Raw genomic sequence first — 17710 nt, forward strand, 5'->3', positions numbered from 1 at the left:
AAAAAAAAAGGAATTAACAAATTTCTTATTACACAAATAGGAATATTGAATGGGAATTTCAAATGGCTATTTTTTTTTTTTTCTTTCACCTTCTATTTGTCCTTTAGGAAAATAACACGAAAATAAAAAGAGGAAAGAAGCAAAGATTAAGAAGAATATATAATTAAAAAATACACTCCTTTCTTATGTCCCCTTTGTGAAATATGCTTAAAATGCATTACATAACATGATATGTAACTTTGCGTCCTATCTGTAGTTATATTATGCATGGTGTGTTTAATTAAGATCATAAAAGTGTATACTGTCATAAGCAACTATGCTCGTCTCTTCTCCGTTATTTAACTTTATGCTTATAATTAAAACATATTTCTATTGTAGAACGGAATATTGAGCAGCGTCTGTTTATCCTGATATGTTACACTATTTTTCTTTTTTTCTTTTTTTTTTTTTCCTTGGGTTACAATTTTCCTTGGAAAATTTACGATATTTATGAACGAAAAAAAAAAAAAAAATACATATGCAAAGGCATATATGCATAAATATACCTCTATACATACACCCATTCGCCACCATTTGCGCATAATTCAAAGTAACTCCAAAACCGTTGTTTCTACACGAATTATACATTTCGAAAGAAGCGCCCAAAGTAGAAAAATGGGAAATATTGTATCCTGTTGTTCCCTAGATGAAAATAAAAAATACTTGAATGATGACGAAATATTGGAAAGTAATCATACGTAGAAATAAAACCCCTTCCGGGAAAGATCACTCGCCTCCATAGAGTGTTACATGAGCAGTTTGGAGCACTCTAATGTGTTCGCAACGAGCACGCATCGCATGTTTCCACCATGTGTGTATGTAGACATGTGTATTTTCTCCTTCCTTTCTTACTCGTACGTGCATCACACACGCATTGCCCTTTCCCCCCCTATATTTAGACTTTTCCAACAATGAGATAAACGAGTTTAAAAAGCGATTAAAGAACAACATCCAAATAGTTGTCTTGCTACAGGTAAAGAAATTTTGTCCTGCATTTGAAGGTGTCACAAAAGATGGGGGCTTATTAACTGTTTATCTGTTTGTCCTCTTGTCCATTTTACCAACTTTCCTGTGCACTCTTTTTTTTTTCGAAAATGCAAACACAATGTGGTATATTCCACCAGGGGATCCTTTCCAAGCGATGTGGCCCCACCCATACGGGCCATTCCTACAGGCATCACGCTTACGTACCTACTTACGAGCCCTTTTTTTTTTTTCTCCGCAGGATGGCACAAAATTACCGTGTAATTTGCAAGGAAATTTCAACGAAAAGACCCTGTGCATATCTTGCCATCAGAAAGTAACTAATTGAGCTCATTTGCTTCTCACTTTTGTCATATGACGACAATAACGAGAGTGTGCCTGTGAAAATGTGCAACGTGTGTGTGTGTACGTATGGATACATAGGTGTGTATGCATAACACGGCACATTTCGTTAAAGCAACGGTGCGTTCATGCGGAAATGAACGTGCTGGGGAGAAGTCTCGATGCTAACGGGGGTCACTTCGCCACCGTTACTCCACCGCTGCTACTCTACCTCTGTTTCTCCACCATTGTTATCCACCGTTGTTACACTACCCGCGTTTCTGTAACCCCATTCGCAGGTGAGGATGATCAACTTCAGCGACATTCGATCTTTGTTGTATGGAGAAGAGCAGCTGAAGCGCGTGGAAACTCAAGCAAATTTGATCAACGACAACTGCTGTTTAGCTTTGCACTTAGACGACAGTGGCAATTGTATCCCCATAAAATTCGGAACTGTGAAGGAAAAAAATCTATTCATTTTTATTATGAGGGATTACAAGAAAATTTCCTGATTTGATTGATTAAGGCTTTTAAAAAACAGTTCCTTTTGGTTTCTTTCCTTTTGGCAAAATGATAAGAAGTGCTTTATGCTTCGTACTCTGACGACTCCTTGACAGCTCCATTTGCATTTAATGTTTCTACTCCTGATGCTTTTCGTTTGCCCCCTCCCTGTACCCCTATTAATTCATCCCCTCCTCCCGACCGCCGCCCTCTCGGCGTGCCGCGGGGGGTAGGCCAATTAGTGCTAATATGTAACTGTGTGTAAAAAAAGACGTCTACATAATTATATGTGCATAACTATGTGTAAGTGATTATATGTGCGCAGTTGTATACGCACGTAAATTCCTCCACGTGCCATGCGTATGTGTGTGTGCATCCGTTAAAGAAGCATCCATTTAGGGGTCCACTTTCGATGATTCTTTCACCAGTCTTAGATCGTTTTCTTTAATTTCTGGGGGAAGAGTTATCCTCTTCGCCACTTCTCCTTTTCCAACACGACTCCCCGCTTATTCATTTCCCTTTTCGTACCGCCCCTTATTGCTCCATAGCCGTTTTATCCCCTTGAAATATTTTTAAATAAAACTGATTTAAAAAATTTTGATCAGTTTATTTTTTTGTTTCCCTCAACAGATGAAAATATAAACTTGAGCGAATTATATTTTCAGATAATTAACCCACCATTTTTTTTTTCTTTTTTTCCACACATGAATAATTAATGTTTAATATGGTAACAACTGTCTTTACAAAAAAAAAAGAAAAAAATTAAAATAAAATGAAGTTGCGGAAAGAGTAGCTAATTAGGGGAGACAAAATTAAGGCGGCGGGGATGACGCAGTTGGGGAGAAACAAGCACACTTTTGGAAGTAGCCGAAGTTGTAATAGCTCCTTCCCGCCGTTCCCGCCTTCTGCGACTCTCCACGACGGTAAAATAATCCCCTTCAGTACAGAAGCTCCACGCTGATGGTCAGTTTCAGGCCCTTTTCATTGAAATAAGCTTTGATCTGCGCAAAGGAGGGGGAAGGCAACGGAGGCAATATGAAAATTTTTTTTTCTTCTCATTTTGACGATTGCTAAATTGCTCACACTCAGCACTTGTAGCGGTAAAGGAAAACATTTATGCACATGAGGGAGGGGGCCTAACTTCCTCCCTACAAACGCTCAACTCAATCTCGCGTTGGCTGGGTCCTTACATTTTCGCTTAAGTTTTGCTTGAAGGTCAAAGTCATGCAATCATCCGGTCTGTAAAAGAAAAAAAAAAAAAAAAAAAAAAGGAGATGTACACATATATACGTGTATGTTTTCTACGCAGCAATCATTTGGGACATTACCTGTTAGACACGTAAATCTCGACGGTGCTGCCTTTTTTCAAAATCTCCAACTCTTCGTATGAGATTCTGTTGAAGGTGACGATGATATGGAGGTATCTGTTGGAAAAAAAGGAGACACATAGTGAACGTCGTGGGAGAAAAGAGGTGTCAATGCGTGGGGCTAAACTTTTACAATTTAGCGCTCACTTTTCCATTTCGAACTCTGACCTATCAATAACTGTGTAGTGATACGACTTCACCTGCCTCGGGATGCGCCCCCGTTCACCATCGTCATTTTTCCCCCGTTTGGTGGTCCTGACCGACTGTATATCATTCAGTATGTTACTGGACGCGTCGTATATTTTTATTTCATCTTTCTCTTCCTCCTTAGTATCATTACTCTTAAGCTGTTTTTGACTTAACATGTTGTAAAATTTTATGTCACTTTCGTCCACCGATGTGGAGTCTTCTCTTTCTAATGTGCCATCCACACAATGCGGATTTAAAAAATGTTTCGTCTTCGGGACATATCCCAAGTCGTTATATTTGAAGCAGTTCCCATTTATTCGTACATCACTGCTAAGAATTTGTTCTGACTCATTTAATATTGTTAATATTTTTTGGATAATTTTATTTTTAAAATATACATTGTGGAAATGCTTGTGAACGTCCGAGTGAATAACAGCTTCTGCGTACATGTCTCTGGAGCTTTCTCCTTTTATTTTACACGTACTAATGGAGATGTTATTGTAATTTACTTCTTCCATGTTGCTAGGGAAACTCTTCGGGAGCGTGGGCGCTTTCATTTTGCTGCTGTGATATACATACACATAGTAATCACAGATCTTCTCTTTGTGCTCACTTGCCTTTGTCTTGATTGACACTTTTTCCACGTCCGTCACGATGCAGAAGCAGAACTTGGGTTTGATCGCCCTCAACTGCTTCATCTTCCCCATGTGTTTGTCCATAAATTTATCGTACGCCTAAAAGGGAGGGGAAAAAAAAAATACGAGGCATCACGGGTTCCTTCCTTGTGGTGAGAACGACGTGGGCGGAGCAAACGGTGCAGCCGATGAAGAAAGTATACTCCCGCTGCTTCCGCTGCTCCCCCTGCCGCTCACTAGTTTATGCTCCCTCCTCCTCACCTGCTTGTCACTTTTGTGCAAATCGTTGAGGGCATCCCAAATACACTGCGCGCTTTTTAAATCCATTCTGAGCATGGCAATGTTGTAGTGTAGCAAAGTGGGGTTACGCTTCACCAGTTTTGCTACAAGGCGGGGGCATACTTTGGGGAAAATCTCCCTGCGGTTTCTCAAATTAAGAACAGTCAAGACGAAGAGGCTTAGAAGCCATGATCTAAACACAGGTGTGTTCTTTTTAACAAAAGGCACTTTTCAATTAGTGCCCCTCAGCGGTCCCAATTGTGATAGCAAAACAGCCCCGTTCAATTGTGCACTTTAGAAAAATGACTGAAAAATATTTGTCTATATTGTTTGTCACCTCGGGTGGGGTAGACACAAAATGTGCATCCGTTGCGCTTCTCAAATGGGCATACATAAATGTCGCGTCTGATTCGTTCGGTAGGTTTCGTATGACCCAATCGTCTTCATGGCTCAGATCCTACTAAATATGCATGGCGCCTTTTTTACTAAATTGTGGTCACCCTATGGGGGTCGAATTAAGTCGGATGCAATTCGCGCGTCGCGCCTACGCTGCAAATGTACAAAAAAGCGGTGGAGAGAGAGAGAAAAAAAAAGTACAATTGTTCGAGAGAGGCAAATCGGAAAGGCGGAGAAGTGAAAAAGGGGAAAACCGATTTTGAAGTGCTCCACGCATTTGATTAAAATGGACATGCGGAAGGAGTAGTGTTTGCTTATTTATTTTTTTTTTTCCACGCCTTTTCTACACCTAAGCGAGGAGAAGATAAATGCATGCGGAAAAGCAAAACGATGCGCGGTGGGGGGGTTCATCCCCATTTGAAAAAATGTGCCATGCCACGTGGCATCCTTGTACTACAGAGGCAGGAGAAAAACAAATTGAACGGGTCGCAGCAGGGAGCCGAAGAAAAACCGGTTCGAAGCAATAGCCACAAGAAGCTTAACCACGAGTGAGCGCCAAATTACGAAAATGAGAAACCAGCTTCTCTTGACACCCTCTACCCCCCAAAGTGTGAATCACACAAAAAAGAGTCGGAAAAATTAATATGGCAAAATGACGAAGGACAAAGGAAAAAAACAAATTAAAAAAAAAAAAAAAAAGAAACCCCTTTTAAAAGTTCGGAGAAGGCCAACATTTCTAACACCATCAAAAGGAAACTTTCTCCGAGCGCGCATACCAGCCGTTTTTTTTCCCCCACCTGCTTCTCCTTTTTCGTATGTGTGGAGTTATGTTTCCTCTTTTCACTGGGAACATTAAAAAAATCTTCCTCTTCCTAACGAGTAAGAAATGCATAAATACGAATGTAAGGCTGCGAAATCCATATTACAGAAAGAAGGGTTTCTGGGAATGGAGGAGAAGAATTATCCATAGGTACAATGAAAGGAGGTATATCAGGAAAGGCATAAAGCCAAAGATACCAAAGAAAGATGAAGAAAATATAAAAAATAGGAAGGACGATGTATACTGGACATTCAAAGTATATCAGTTAAAAATAAGTTTGCGCAATTTGTACAACTTTGGTAGACTCATTAAGGGGTTACACCTGGAAGATGCCATTGTCTATTTAGAAGCCATACCACAGATAAGAGTAAATCAGATTCTGAACTCGCTGCTAAATTCCAAAGAGAAAATTGTGCACAAATTTAATGGAGATATATCCCGTCTATATATAGACAATGTGCAGATACACTACAACACGCCGATGAAATTTATCAAGTACCATGCTTTAGGCCACTTTGGGCTGGTGAAAAGTTACCGAAATACTTTTACGTATACTATTAAACAGATGAATATAGAAGAATTTTACCATAAGATTTTTATCCGTGGAAATGTGCCGCGCACTTTGTCTCATAATATGAGATTATATTTTCATCAGGACAGAATCAACATGGAAAATTTAATTCAATGGTATCCCTATATTTGTGCCAACTCTAGGTACTACTTCAGGGAGAAGTTACGTTACCTTAATAATACCTACCAGTTTGATTATTACAAATCGAGGCGCGCCTGGATAAAGAATTATTTTAGTAATGTGGAGCGAAGGACCATGGAGTTGAAGATGCAGAGGAAGCTACTCAGCGATGGTCTTACCCCTCAATAACAAGAGAAACCCCTAAACACCACACGTAGTTTGTTTATATCCCCTCATTGTGTCATCACTTCGCTTGGTCTACGCTGCATTTTCGACGCGCTACCATTACACACCCGTTCTGATCTACTGAGTGTAATTAAAAGTGGCTATTTTATTTTGTTTGCCTTTTTGAGAGTTAAACACAGAAAAAAGAGAAAAAAAAAGCAGCGGGGGTGTAACAATGAGCACAGTCAGCACCCCTGGGACTAACTTCCTCGCCCATGCCGCAGAATATTAAAAAATATCAGATAAAAAAAGGAAAAAAAAAAAAAAATTAATAAACGTGAGATGGGAAAGGAGGTTGTACAAAAGGGCTCACAGTTCATCATCATTAAATTTGTCACCGCGTTCTTCGTTAAATTGGGTTATGATGACGCCCTGCGCATGGAAGGGGGGAAGTTTTATTCGCATGGAGTAGTTAGAACGCAAGCGATGGGTGTATACGCAGAAGGTGCACAAACAGACGGTACACACGCGACGGGTACACCAACCCACACATGCAGTGTCCGCACGCCCTCTTCGCCTTACCGATTTGGCCCTCCACTTCTGCTCAGCGCGCGGGTAAGTATATCTCATAATGCATGCCTCCAGGTGATTCAAAATGGGGCAGTTGTGGCAATTGTACTGATTAAATCTGCAACCGGGAGGGGATGAGGCGAAAAAATGGAAAGAGAAAAATTCCATCTCGATGCGCATGGAAAGAGTTCCATAGAAGTGTGGCAGGCCACTCCTGTCACATGCGCAAACTCAGGGCTGATGCCACCACGTGTGCAAAAAATGCCGAAGAGAAAAGGAACGCCCATGCGTGATGTGCTTCCTCCTCAGTGCAGCGTATTACTCATAGCTTTTGCTCGTGGAGACATATCCATTGTGATCTACGCTCTTTAGATAAATATTTTTCTCCAATGACCAGTAAGGACCGTCCTTTTTGTTTTCACAAATGACTTGAAATTTCCCGGACTCTTTGCTCTGATGGACACTTAGCTTTGGTGCGAAGAAGGGGACGGAGGGGAGCGATAAATGAAATGAAGATAGCGCCAATGGCTCGAACTTGACATTTAACCTTACGCGGCATTCACCCATGTGCACATGTACATGCATACAAACACTCATCTAATCCCGCATGCAGACATGTCTATGTGAACACGTGCGCAACCCCGTTTTCGCTTCTCACTTCATAATTGTTAGAAAGTATGGAGTCGTGCGAGGAGCCCATCAAGTATCCGTTTGACTTGACATGCTTCAGCGTGATGATTTCGTCACAGCTTATTTTGCTTCCCATGAAGCTCTTCACCTCTGAATTCAGGGCAAAATTGGAAGTGCAGAAATGAAAAAAAAAAAATTATATACGTATTGGTTATGTGGAGAATCTGCCCCCATCGCTAAACATCCCTGGATGGCGCTCCTCTGTTTAATAGTTGCCCCCCTTTCTTTTTCGCTTTGTACCATCATAAATGCTAACTGTCCACAAAAGGTTTTCCTCGTTCTTCTTAGTCGTTACTGCAGTCTTTTGGGAAAGAATAAGAGCCATGATGTGTGTGAGGCGGTGGGGGAGGGATATAAAACTGCGAGTGTATGCAAACGGTATATGTGCTTGTACAGAGCATATCCCTTTTTACGACTTCATGGAGTAACAGAAAGAGGAAAGAAAGCATGCCTCAGTGTGGACGCACTGTCTCCTATTCGTAGAAAGATTTCCTCCAAAATAGAAATTCAGTCTGCTGCCCACATGTGGACGTTTTTAATTTCTCTTTCGTGGAATTACCACTAGTTGGTTTCCTGACCCAGTTCCCCATTTCATATCCGTGGAAAAGAGTCTTTCAGAAGAGAGAGAAAAAAAAAAAGGGATAATGGAATGGGTGATTCGGCAGTAAAAACTCACATGGAAGCGGTAGAATGGCACTCAATGGAAAACACAGCCAAATGAAAAATGATCAAAAGGTGTGCCATGGGTTACTCTCTTCCCATAGAACAAGAGGACATCGTGTTTATTTTTTTTATTTTATTATTATTTTTTTTTTTTACACCCTCTTCGGCTAGTTACTATTTTTTCTCATTACTTGTATGACGTTCCAACGTTCTCTAAAATGATAGAACTGCCATCTGTTACATAAAGACAATTATGCACTTTAAAAAATAAAAAAGAGAAAAGAAAGACCCCAACAAAGAGGCGATAATAACTCATCTTAATCTGGTTCGTCTAATAATTATGTGTTGGCTGTGATAATATTTTTTTCTTTTCCTTAGTTCAACTAAAGATTAATTTATCAGTGTTTTGTTAGCTACAATATATATATAGGTGGATATGCCCATAATCCATACATAAATATAATGGGCGGGCACGTACGCGTACAAATTGATGCTAATATATGTAGCATACATATGAAGCCTAAAGGTGTGAGGGGAACTAATAAATTGGGGTAAGGATGGTAGGTCACAGTACAAAATGGCGTACACGTTAAAATTGTTAAAAATGACAAAAATGGGAAAAATAGTAAAAAGGGAAAGAATCGAAAAACTGCAAAAATCGAAAAAATAGAAAATATAAAAAAAACAAATGAACCCTTTTATGTAAAACCATGTACATGTAAAATTAAGAAGAAAAATTCTCCAAATTTTAAGGCAAAATGTTCCGTCAAGTGGAAAAAAAAAAATAAAATATAAAATAAAATGAAAAAAAAAAAAGATTCTCCTTATAATAATTCATGCTGAGAATAATGGGACGAAAAAAAAAGGGACGCACGGCAAGAAACAGTCCCTCCATATGCATATTATGCATATACCCCCACTCATACGCATAAAACCGTATATTTTATTTTGTAAATATATACACGGCTTTTTCCCCTTTTTTTTTTTTTTTTCTAAGAGCTTGCGCCCGAGCTGCATCGAAATGCGCCTCAAAAGGGAAAACGTACCGGATTAGTGCGGAGTAGACTAAATATACCATCACGTCATTTTATTCCGCGCCTTTCTCTGAGTGTGCGCGAAAAGGGGGGCACTTAAACCTTGTGCAAATATTTTCATGTCAATTCAAGGCAGTCGCCCCTATGCGGGCGCAGTTATACTTAGATTATAGAGGCCGGGGGCTGCTTGCCTCACGGGTGTTGCAAAGTACGTTGTAGTGCACGCACTGGTGCGTATTTACCTCAGCACGGAAAGCATAACAAACGCGAAAATGCATAAGCGCGAAAATGCATAAACGCACAAATGTACAGGCTTCCAAAATAGGCATAACTTAAGATGTACACTCCTTGGCGCTTTCCTAAATCCAGCGAACGGTATCAAATCCTTTGAAGGGAACTCTCCGCTGAGCGGCCCTAAAAGGCATTTACAAGTTTGGGCGCACATCAATTGAGAAGGAGCAAACATTTCTCCTTTTTCCATTGCGCACGTAGTGGTTGACGCGAGTTGAAAAGTAACGCCTTCCCCGCGCTACAAACAAGTTTGCTCATTTGGGAAAGCATATACATTATATATATACCCCGATCATCTTATTTTGCCGCCCTAAATGCGCCCCGCTTGTGCATGTCCGCCTTGCTTAATCACCCATTTTGGTTTTCAACGAATTGGTTTCCTCCCACGTCTGCATAAAGTGTATAAAAAGATACATAAAAACATACATACAAAGAAGCATATATATATATAGTTGCGAAAATTAAAGTACTTGCGTGCCCAATTGCTCACCCACGTGTAGCAATAAAATATGACGCCAAGCCATAGGGGGAAACATTGCAAGTACGAATAATTAAATGAAAAACAATTTCTTTTTGTAACCTTCAACGAGGGCATTTCTCGCGTGTACTCATCCATTTCGTTTTGCGACAGATACGAATGAAAAAAACGCTTCTATGAAAGGAAAAATAGAAATAATAGTAAATAAAAAAAATAAAACATATACTTTTGTACATATATATAGCACGAACGTACATATTTGCATAAAGCGATATGTTCCATGTATGCCGTCGCCCCAAGTTCTAACTGCAGCAGGGGATTTTCCAAACAGTGAACCTGTACCCCCCCCTGATGCAGACGGAAGTAAACACTTGCACGTATGTACGCATGTGCGCTCTTGCATATCTTTGTGCCTTCCTATATGCCGACGAATTGACGGCGCTATAATGGCGTAGCCTTCTTGTGAACAATCCAGAGCGTACCGATTGAATGGGAGTTAAAATATATGTAGCCACCTTCTGCGCTGTTTACAACTGTACACATTCGTTTCGAAAGTGAAGAAAGGTTGGCAGAGGTTCGCTCAAAGAAGAAACTGTGAAGAAGCGTGCTTTGTTGCCACCTCGGTGCCGAAGTGGCGTTCCAAAAATAGCTAAAGGCACATATTTTGTGTTCCACGATTTTGAGAAGGGAAGAAAGGAGGAGGAAAAAAAAATAGAACCGCGCAAAAAAGTTCGGACTTCTGTCTCAGCAGACGTGTACATTTCCCAGGTGTACCGCTGTCGGGCAAAGGCTCATCATACAAGGCACACCTTGCGCTGCGTCCCGCGTGTCGTCCCGCGGTTTCCGCATTCTACTGTCGCATTCTGTTGCCGGATTCCGTTATCACCTTCTATTTCCCACCCGAACGCACCATGGAGGACAAAATGGAAGACGCAGGGGCCGTTTTCGTCGACTTGGACAAAGTCCACGACGAGGAAACCAAGCAGCTTTTCGATTTTGGTGAAAAAAAAAAAAAAAAAAAAAAAAAAGAAGTCACAGAGAAGATCGAAGAAGTAATCATTGACGGAACAGGGAAGGTATTTCAAAGAGGAGCCGTGTACCCATACGACGAACTTTTACATCGAATCCAAGATTTAGTAAATAAGCACAACATAGATTTGTGTATATCGAAAAAGTATACCATTAAACCGCCACAAGTTGTTAGGGTTGGTTCGAAAAAGGTGGCATGGATTAATTTTAAAGATATATGTACAATTATGAACAGAAATGAAGAACACGTGTTTCATTTTGTCTTGGCCGAATTGGGAACGGAAGGGTCCATAGCAGGAGAGGGACAGTTAGTTCTAAAAGGAAAGTATGGACCGAAGCATATCGAAGCTTTGTTAAGAAAATATATAACTGAATATGTCACGTGTCAGATGTGCAAAAGTCCGAATACAGCCATGGAGAAGGATAGCAGAACTCGACTTTTTCACCAGCACTGTAATGCTTGCGGAGCTAAGAGGTTAGCTTTTTTTTTTTTTTTCACTGTTATGATAGCTAGCCAGTTAGTAATGATATTGCTCATTGGATCACATTTTATATGCCTTGGGTTTCATTTCCCCTTAATATACTCGCCCATGGGCATGTTTTTACGTCGCCGTTACATTTAATCTCCCCATTTGTATCCTTCACAGATCCGTCACCACCATTAAGAGTGGTTTCCACGCCCTGGGAAGAGGTGAAAGAAGAAAGGCAAAGCATACCAATTGAGGTTACCAAACCGATGGCATACAGAAAGGAGTTAAGTTGTGTCAGAAGGATACGAATAGGCTCAATTTTTAGTACCTCCCTCATGAGAGACATTAGAAAAGAAGAACAAATTTTAATATAAGTTTGATAGTTTCTTGGTCCGTGGGTCCAATGTATTATGCCCTTTTTTACATGCCTTTGCGAATACGTAGACCCCCATGTGAGGATCCATTTTTTGTTAAACGTTTCACGTAAGGCAGCGATGGTGTGAATTCGGAATTGGCACAACAGATTTAGAATAAGAATGGTGCATGTAAAAGTGAAAGGGAATTCTTTTTGTCAGGCAATAAATAAGGCATCGCCGTGAGGAGACAGGAGGGGAGACGAACAGACTAATCTATGTGACGTTCCGTGGCACAGCATACAACAGACATGTGCAGATATGTGTATGTGTTTATATGCATCTGTTTATATGAATCTGTATATATGCACGTGTCTATATGCATGTGTTTATATGTATGTGTTTATATGCATGTGTCTATATGCACTCACATGCAAGTGCAATTTTCAGGTGATCCACCTATGTGGTGATTCAATTCGTTAAGTACATTATCGCTGGGCAGTGCTGTGCAAAAAGGCTGCATAGCGTGTGATGTACCTTTTTGAGCAAATGTGCATCGTTACAGCTGCAGCTTGCTCTGAGACTTCAACCCTCTGTGAACCACTCCCTCCCTGATGATGCTTGTAAATTTAGCAAAAGTAACACTCATGCTGCTTGCTCTCTGTCCCTTTCGCTTTTTAGTTCCACTTGCGTATATATATAGAATATATATATAATATATGGTATATATATATATTTACTTATCTATTCAGATTTATGTACCCGCTCGAGCATGACAGGCGTGCGTACATATCATACATACGTGGGCGCGCGTGAGCATCCGGTAGTTAAAAAAAGAAGTAAAAAAAAAAAAAACAGTGCAGCAGACATTCGCACGTGTAGATATGTATTTGCCCCTCTGCACGCAGGCGCCCACCCATATGTGTGTGCGTAGCTCATGCAGACATAATTATTATTGAAAAAATATTCCCCTTTTTTAAATTAACAACCTCAACGTCTTCACGAATGTACATTTTTGTTTTAAAAGTATGTGTTATGTGTATTACCTGCGCGGGGCGCACACAAACACATGTAAGGAAATATGTACATGTAAGGAAATATGTACATATAAGTAAATATGCACATATAGATAAATATGTACATATATGTATACATATGTGCGCGCCCGCTTATCCCTCTAATTAACACCCCCCCATCAGCCCAATTAAACGCATCATTTCAAATTGTGATGGACGGGGTGCTTTTACAAACACTTCTTACATAGGAAGCTTCACGAAGCTTTCGCGTCTTCGTTGTTAGGGGGCGAATCCCGATTCAGAGCTCTCTTCGAATCGTTAACTATTATCTCGTTGCCTGATTTAGCAGAAAGGGGATGGGGGGGAAAGGAAGAAAAGTGGTCATATTAAGGGAAACGCTACGGGGATGAGCAAATGGGTCAAGAGAAGATATCTTGTTACTCCTTTTTGGGGGGATTTATTTTATTTTTTTCGTTTTCCTTATGGTATGTTACTCTTGTAGAGTATGTAGGAGGAGAGCTTCGTCTTTCCACTAAAGTCAGCGTAGTCATACACGGTGGCATTGTTCTTCGAATGGGAGAAAATTTGGTTCATGTTAAGGAGAGAATGAGCGAACATGGGTACCTACCTGATTGGCCATATTTCTTTCTTAAACGCATTGCACATATTTTAAAATGATTAGTCAGGCCATTTCAAACTTACGTGGTCTTTGATTTGAACGTCGGCTCCGTTTTCTATCAGAAGCTTGACGATCTGAAGCGTCAGTTCGAGGGTGAAGGGTAGTAAGTTTTTTACATGTGTGGAAGCGGTGCGAAGCAAGGCTTAGGAAGGTTTTAGAGGCCGCTTCTGACGGGTAATGCATATCAACGGGTGTTTATATGCCCATATATAGACAGCTGTGCACAAACTAGCAATGTTTGGAACGGTTAGAAGCGTTGTGTGAGAGTATTACGTCGTAGTGCTTGTTTATTATGGCGTAAAAGATGGGGCTCTGTCCCTGCTGGAATGGGGAAAGCGGCATATGGGGGGTGTTGTTAGCTATTTCCTGTGGAAGGTGTCCCATTCACATGCGCAGTATGTATGTATGAAGAAATGCACCAAATTGGTACACGTTCGGCGTGCATCCCTCCTATGTGGTAAGGGCCTTCTTTACTGCTCCACCGTTTCGTCCGAACATTGTCTGTTATGTCCACGTTGGCATCATTTTCGATGAGGAACTTGGCAATGTTTAGGTGCCCATATTTGACGCTGATATGAAGGGGAGATATTCCGTTGGCATCCTTATGATTTATGTTGCTTCCTTTTTTCAAAATTATTCTAGCCATCTTTAGGCTCCCATTCTGGCAACTGTACCAGAAGGCTGTTCTGTTATGCTGTCTCGGCACACCGACGAAGAGGTGGGGTAAATGGGGTGAAGCATCATTTGGAGGTGGTAATTATTTTTCGTGCAACAAAAAGGTGATTGCCCTTTTCTGTATTGTAACATTTGGGCATTCGCACTACAAATATAGGATTCCCCTGCGTGTTAGGGAGAAGAAGTGTTCATACTCCCGTAGGTTTATCATATGCCAGGCCGCTTTCGAACGCGCGTGGGGCACGTATTAGATTAGTCCCATTTTACCGGAGGCTGGACGTAATCCCCCAGAGGAATTTGCAACTTAGACAAGGAAACGACATCTTCGTAAATTCCTATCAAAAATGAGGTTAAATGTGTCCAAGCGGTGGAGCGTCGCCTCGAAGCGTCGCCCAAGTACTGGGTTAGCAAATTCTCACAAAAAAAAAAAAAGTCAATTTCACAGCCCAAAATATAGCAGAGGGCTCATAAAAAATGAACGAAAATGATATACTACCTTTCCTAGCTGCTTCGAGCAATTTTACTCTCTCTTCCTGGGGAAAAAATGTAGCCGTATAGAAAGGGTTACTTTTTTTTGAACGTGTACGTGGCATGGAAATGTGTGCATGCGTTTGTCTGTTTTTGCGTCTATCCGGTTATGCGGCGCTTAGGTTGTCGATGCTCCTCATTTTTAACCGTTGCCATGGCTTCCGTGCATTGCGAACGCGAAGGACATAAAGGGGGAATTCCAAAGGGTGCTTCTGTACGTTACGTCAATCCAATATTCTTAACATAGCACTTTCAATGGAATTTTTTTTTTTTAAATTCGAACGACAGTTTTTTTACGCTAGTTCTCAGTCTCCCTTTCCTGTAGACGCCAATAATTTTACTATAATATCCTTCCCCAATCCGTGCTCCTTTGCGAAAATGAATTTATCGTTTTTTTACTTTTTATATGTGCACATTACATAGGGAGGAATTCGCAAAGATATATGTTCACCAACCTGTGTGTGCATGGTGACGGAAATTAAACCTCTTCCCAATTCTTTCGTACCATAAATGTGAAGTATTTCCTTTCCACTCATTCGTGCCTTCACGCGTAACTACAAAATGGGACGAACAAAGGACAAGAAAGAAACCTTAAAATTGGTGAAAGACAATGGGGAGTCCTCAAACACGCTAAGGAATTACACAGGAGTGGGAACTGTGACATTTTATCTTAACAAAAAATGGAAAACCACGGAGAAGTATTACGGAAATATCTTCCAAGGGAAAAAACACGGATATGGTTGGTCACATTTATCCCATTGTGAAGAAGAAACATCCCTTTTTTATATTTTCTTAGCGCGCTTCTGCGCCTTTTCACTTTTGGCTCCATTTCCACAACATCATAGATCTCATTCGTGTCTCCTTTCTTTTCCCCCTCCCAACAGGTGAGTATAACTACCAGAATGGCGATTTTTACCAAGGGCTCTATGAGCATGGCAAGAAGAACGGGATCGGCACTTATTTTTACAACATGAACGGGAGGCAGGAGAGAGACAAAGGGGGAGGGGCGAGGGGGAGAGACGATGAGAGTAGTGAGGAGGAGGAAAGCAGCGACGATGATAAGAGGGCCGACGAGAACATCGATGATGAAAAGGGCAACGACGAAATGGGCAGCAACCAACAGGAGGATGAGCAAAATGAGGAGAGTGACAAAGACGCGGATAGCGAAAAGGGCACGACCCAGGAGAAAGGTGAAAATGACCAAAGTGGAAGCGATCAAAGTGGAGACGGCGCAAGCGGAGAAGATCAAAGCGAAGGCGACACTGAACAGAGCGATCCGAATGCTCAAGACAAGCAGAAGACTACAAATAAGGATGGTTATCAAAATAGCAAGAAGGGGAAGAAAGCAGCTGTTAATAAAGAAAATGCCTCCAAAAAGTTGCTACACCTTATGCAAAAATGGAATAACACAAAAATGAAGAAAGAAACGATTATCCCCGCGAAAGGTAATTACACATAAATGAGCTATCGCTACCCCCGGCGAGTCCTGTCATTTTTCGTGTGTTTGGTCTTGGCCCTTTCTAGGTTTTCACAATTTTGTACATTTTCTTGCATATATGTGCGCATGTTTGTATATACCGTTGTCCGGTTGACACACCCGAACACCTGCAGAGACCGGGAGCTTCTACTATGGGAACTACGCCAACGGCCTCAAGCACAACGAGGGAATGATGCTGTACAGAAACGGGGACGTGTACATAGGTGGCTGGAAGTTTGGAAAGAAGAGCGGATGGGGTTAATCAGACAAGCGCGTGTGCAGTGTACGCGCATTTATGTACTCATGTATCTGCGTAAGCGGAGCTTCCCATTCGTTCAGACTAGGTCAATGTCCATCACAAACAACCCCTTCCCCGCAGGAAGATACACATACAAAAAGTGTAAGAGCGTTCTGGAAGGACATTGGGAAGACGGATATTTAACGAAAGGGAAATGGATCCTACCAAATGGTTTCTTACATCATTTTTTTCTTTCCTAAAATGACAATATTGCGCTGATCGATCACCTGTGGTGGAGGATATAAACTGCGCGTTGAGCATACCCACTATGTAAAGAAGACCACTTTGTGGTTCTCTGACCCCATGCGCACACTTTTCATCCTTCCTCCGCTCCTTCAGGAACGTACTTCGTGGGGAACTTTAAAAATAATAAGCCGTCCGGAGATGGCGTCTGGGCATTTGAGGACAGAACACAATTAAATGTTTTTTATCATGAAGTTAAACAAGTAGGATGAGAAATGCGAAATGAGAAATGCGAAATGAGAAATGCGAAATGAGAAATGTGAAATGCGAAATGAGAAATGCGAAATAGAAAATGCGAAATAGAAAATGCGAAATAGAAAATGCGAAATGAGAAATGCGAAATAGGAAATGCGACATGAGAAATGCAAAATGAGAAAGAGTAAAAAGAGGTTCACATATTGTTACAAAAAATAGTTAACGAATTGCATATTTTATTCATTTGGTGGATAGCAAATATGGTCACATATTATTTACAATTTGACTATGCATGCAATGCACATGGGCTAGCTGCATCTGTGTACACATGGGCAATATCTATAAAATAATATGGTTGTTTAAAAAAAAAAAAAAAAATGGATACTGACAAAATGAAAAAACTCGTCCACATAATATACATACTTGTACGTCTATAATTCATTCACAAAACATTTAATCACAGAAATTTAAAAAAAATACCAAAAAGGAAGTTGAACAAAGAGATCCGGATATTTTACTGAATTATAAACCATTGTATATTACATCGACCAGGTGAGAGATTTACAAATAGCGTAGGACAAAAGTGGACTTTCATCTATTTTTTTTTACTTCCCACTGAAAAGGTAAAAAAAAA

At 40.7% G+C, this 17710-nt stretch overlaps 7 protein-coding genes across 7 annotated transcripts; 4 read left to right on the top strand and 3 right to left on the bottom strand.

Annotated features, from left to right (window-relative positions):
* Window positions 1–654: 654 nt before the first annotated feature.
* On the top strand, window positions 655–1856 carry C922_02163 (hypothetical protein; the record flags this gene model as incomplete). The annotated part of the gene is made up of 4 exons (XM_008817762.1): window positions 655–727; window positions 939–1012; window positions 1265–1339; window positions 1644–1856. The coding sequence occupies 4 exons, from the start codon at window positions 655–657 to the stop codon at window positions 1854–1856; spliced, it is 435 nt and encodes a 144-aa protein (XP_008815984.1).
* Window positions 1857–2783: 927 nt separating this feature from the next.
* Window positions 2784–4363, bottom strand: C922_02164 (hypothetical protein; the record flags this gene model as incomplete). The annotated part of the gene is made up of 5 exons (XM_008817763.1): window positions 2784–2846; window positions 3036–3084; window positions 3174–3269; window positions 3360–4135; window positions 4274–4363. 5 exons carry the CDS (start codon window positions 4361–4363, stop codon window positions 2784–2786), a joined length of 1074 nt encoding a protein of 357 aa, XP_008815985.1.
* Window positions 4364–5538: 1175 nt separating this feature from the next.
* C922_02165 (hypothetical protein) lies at window positions 5539–6411 on the top strand (the record flags this gene model as incomplete). Its single annotated transcript, XM_008817764.1, has 1 exon — window positions 5539–6411. One exon carries the CDS (start codon window positions 5539–5541, stop codon window positions 6409–6411), a length of 873 nt encoding a protein of 290 aa, XP_008815986.1.
* Window positions 6412–6756: 345 nt separating this feature from the next.
* C922_02166 (hypothetical protein) lies at window positions 6757–8626 on the bottom strand (the record flags this gene model as incomplete). The annotated part of the gene is made up of 7 exons (XM_008817765.1): window positions 6757–6819; window positions 6970–7075; window positions 7280–7425; window positions 7616–7737; window positions 7888–7948; window positions 8207–8258; window positions 8502–8626. 7 exons carry the CDS (start codon window positions 8624–8626, stop codon window positions 6757–6759), a joined length of 675 nt encoding a protein of 224 aa, XP_008815987.1.
* A 2398-nt stretch (window positions 8627–11024) lies between these two features.
* C922_02167 (translation initiation factor 2 subunit 2) lies at window positions 11025–11865 on the top strand (the record flags this gene model as incomplete). The annotated part of the gene is made up of 2 exons (XM_008817766.1): window positions 11025–11617; window positions 11790–11865. The coding sequence occupies 2 exons, from the start codon at window positions 11025–11027 to the stop codon at window positions 11863–11865; spliced, it is 669 nt and encodes a 222-aa protein (XP_008815988.1).
* A 2023-nt stretch (window positions 11866–13888) lies between these two features.
* C922_02168 (hypothetical protein) lies at window positions 13889–14306 on the bottom strand (the record flags this gene model as incomplete). The annotated part of the gene is made up of 2 exons (XM_008817767.1): window positions 13889–13978; window positions 14091–14306. The coding sequence occupies 2 exons, from the start codon at window positions 14304–14306 to the stop codon at window positions 13889–13891; spliced, it is 306 nt and encodes a 101-aa protein (XP_008815989.1).
* Window positions 14307–15424: 1118 nt separating this feature from the next.
* C922_02169 (hypothetical protein) lies at window positions 15425–17093 on the top strand (the record flags this gene model as incomplete). Its single annotated transcript, XM_008817768.1, has 5 exons — window positions 15425–15602; window positions 15748–16308; window positions 16475–16597; window positions 16720–16809; window positions 16978–17093. The coding sequence occupies 5 exons, from the start codon at window positions 15425–15427 to the stop codon at window positions 17091–17093; spliced, it is 1068 nt and encodes a 355-aa protein (XP_008815990.1).
* Window positions 17094–17710: the final 617 nt, after the last annotated feature.

This window comes from Plasmodium inui (genome assembly GCF_000524495.1).
Source record: "Plasmodium inui San Antonio 1 unplaced genomic scaffold supercont1.7, whole genome shotgun sequence".
NCBI classification, from domain to species: Eukaryota; Apicomplexa; class Aconoidasida; order Haemosporida; family Plasmodiidae; genus Plasmodium; species Plasmodium inui.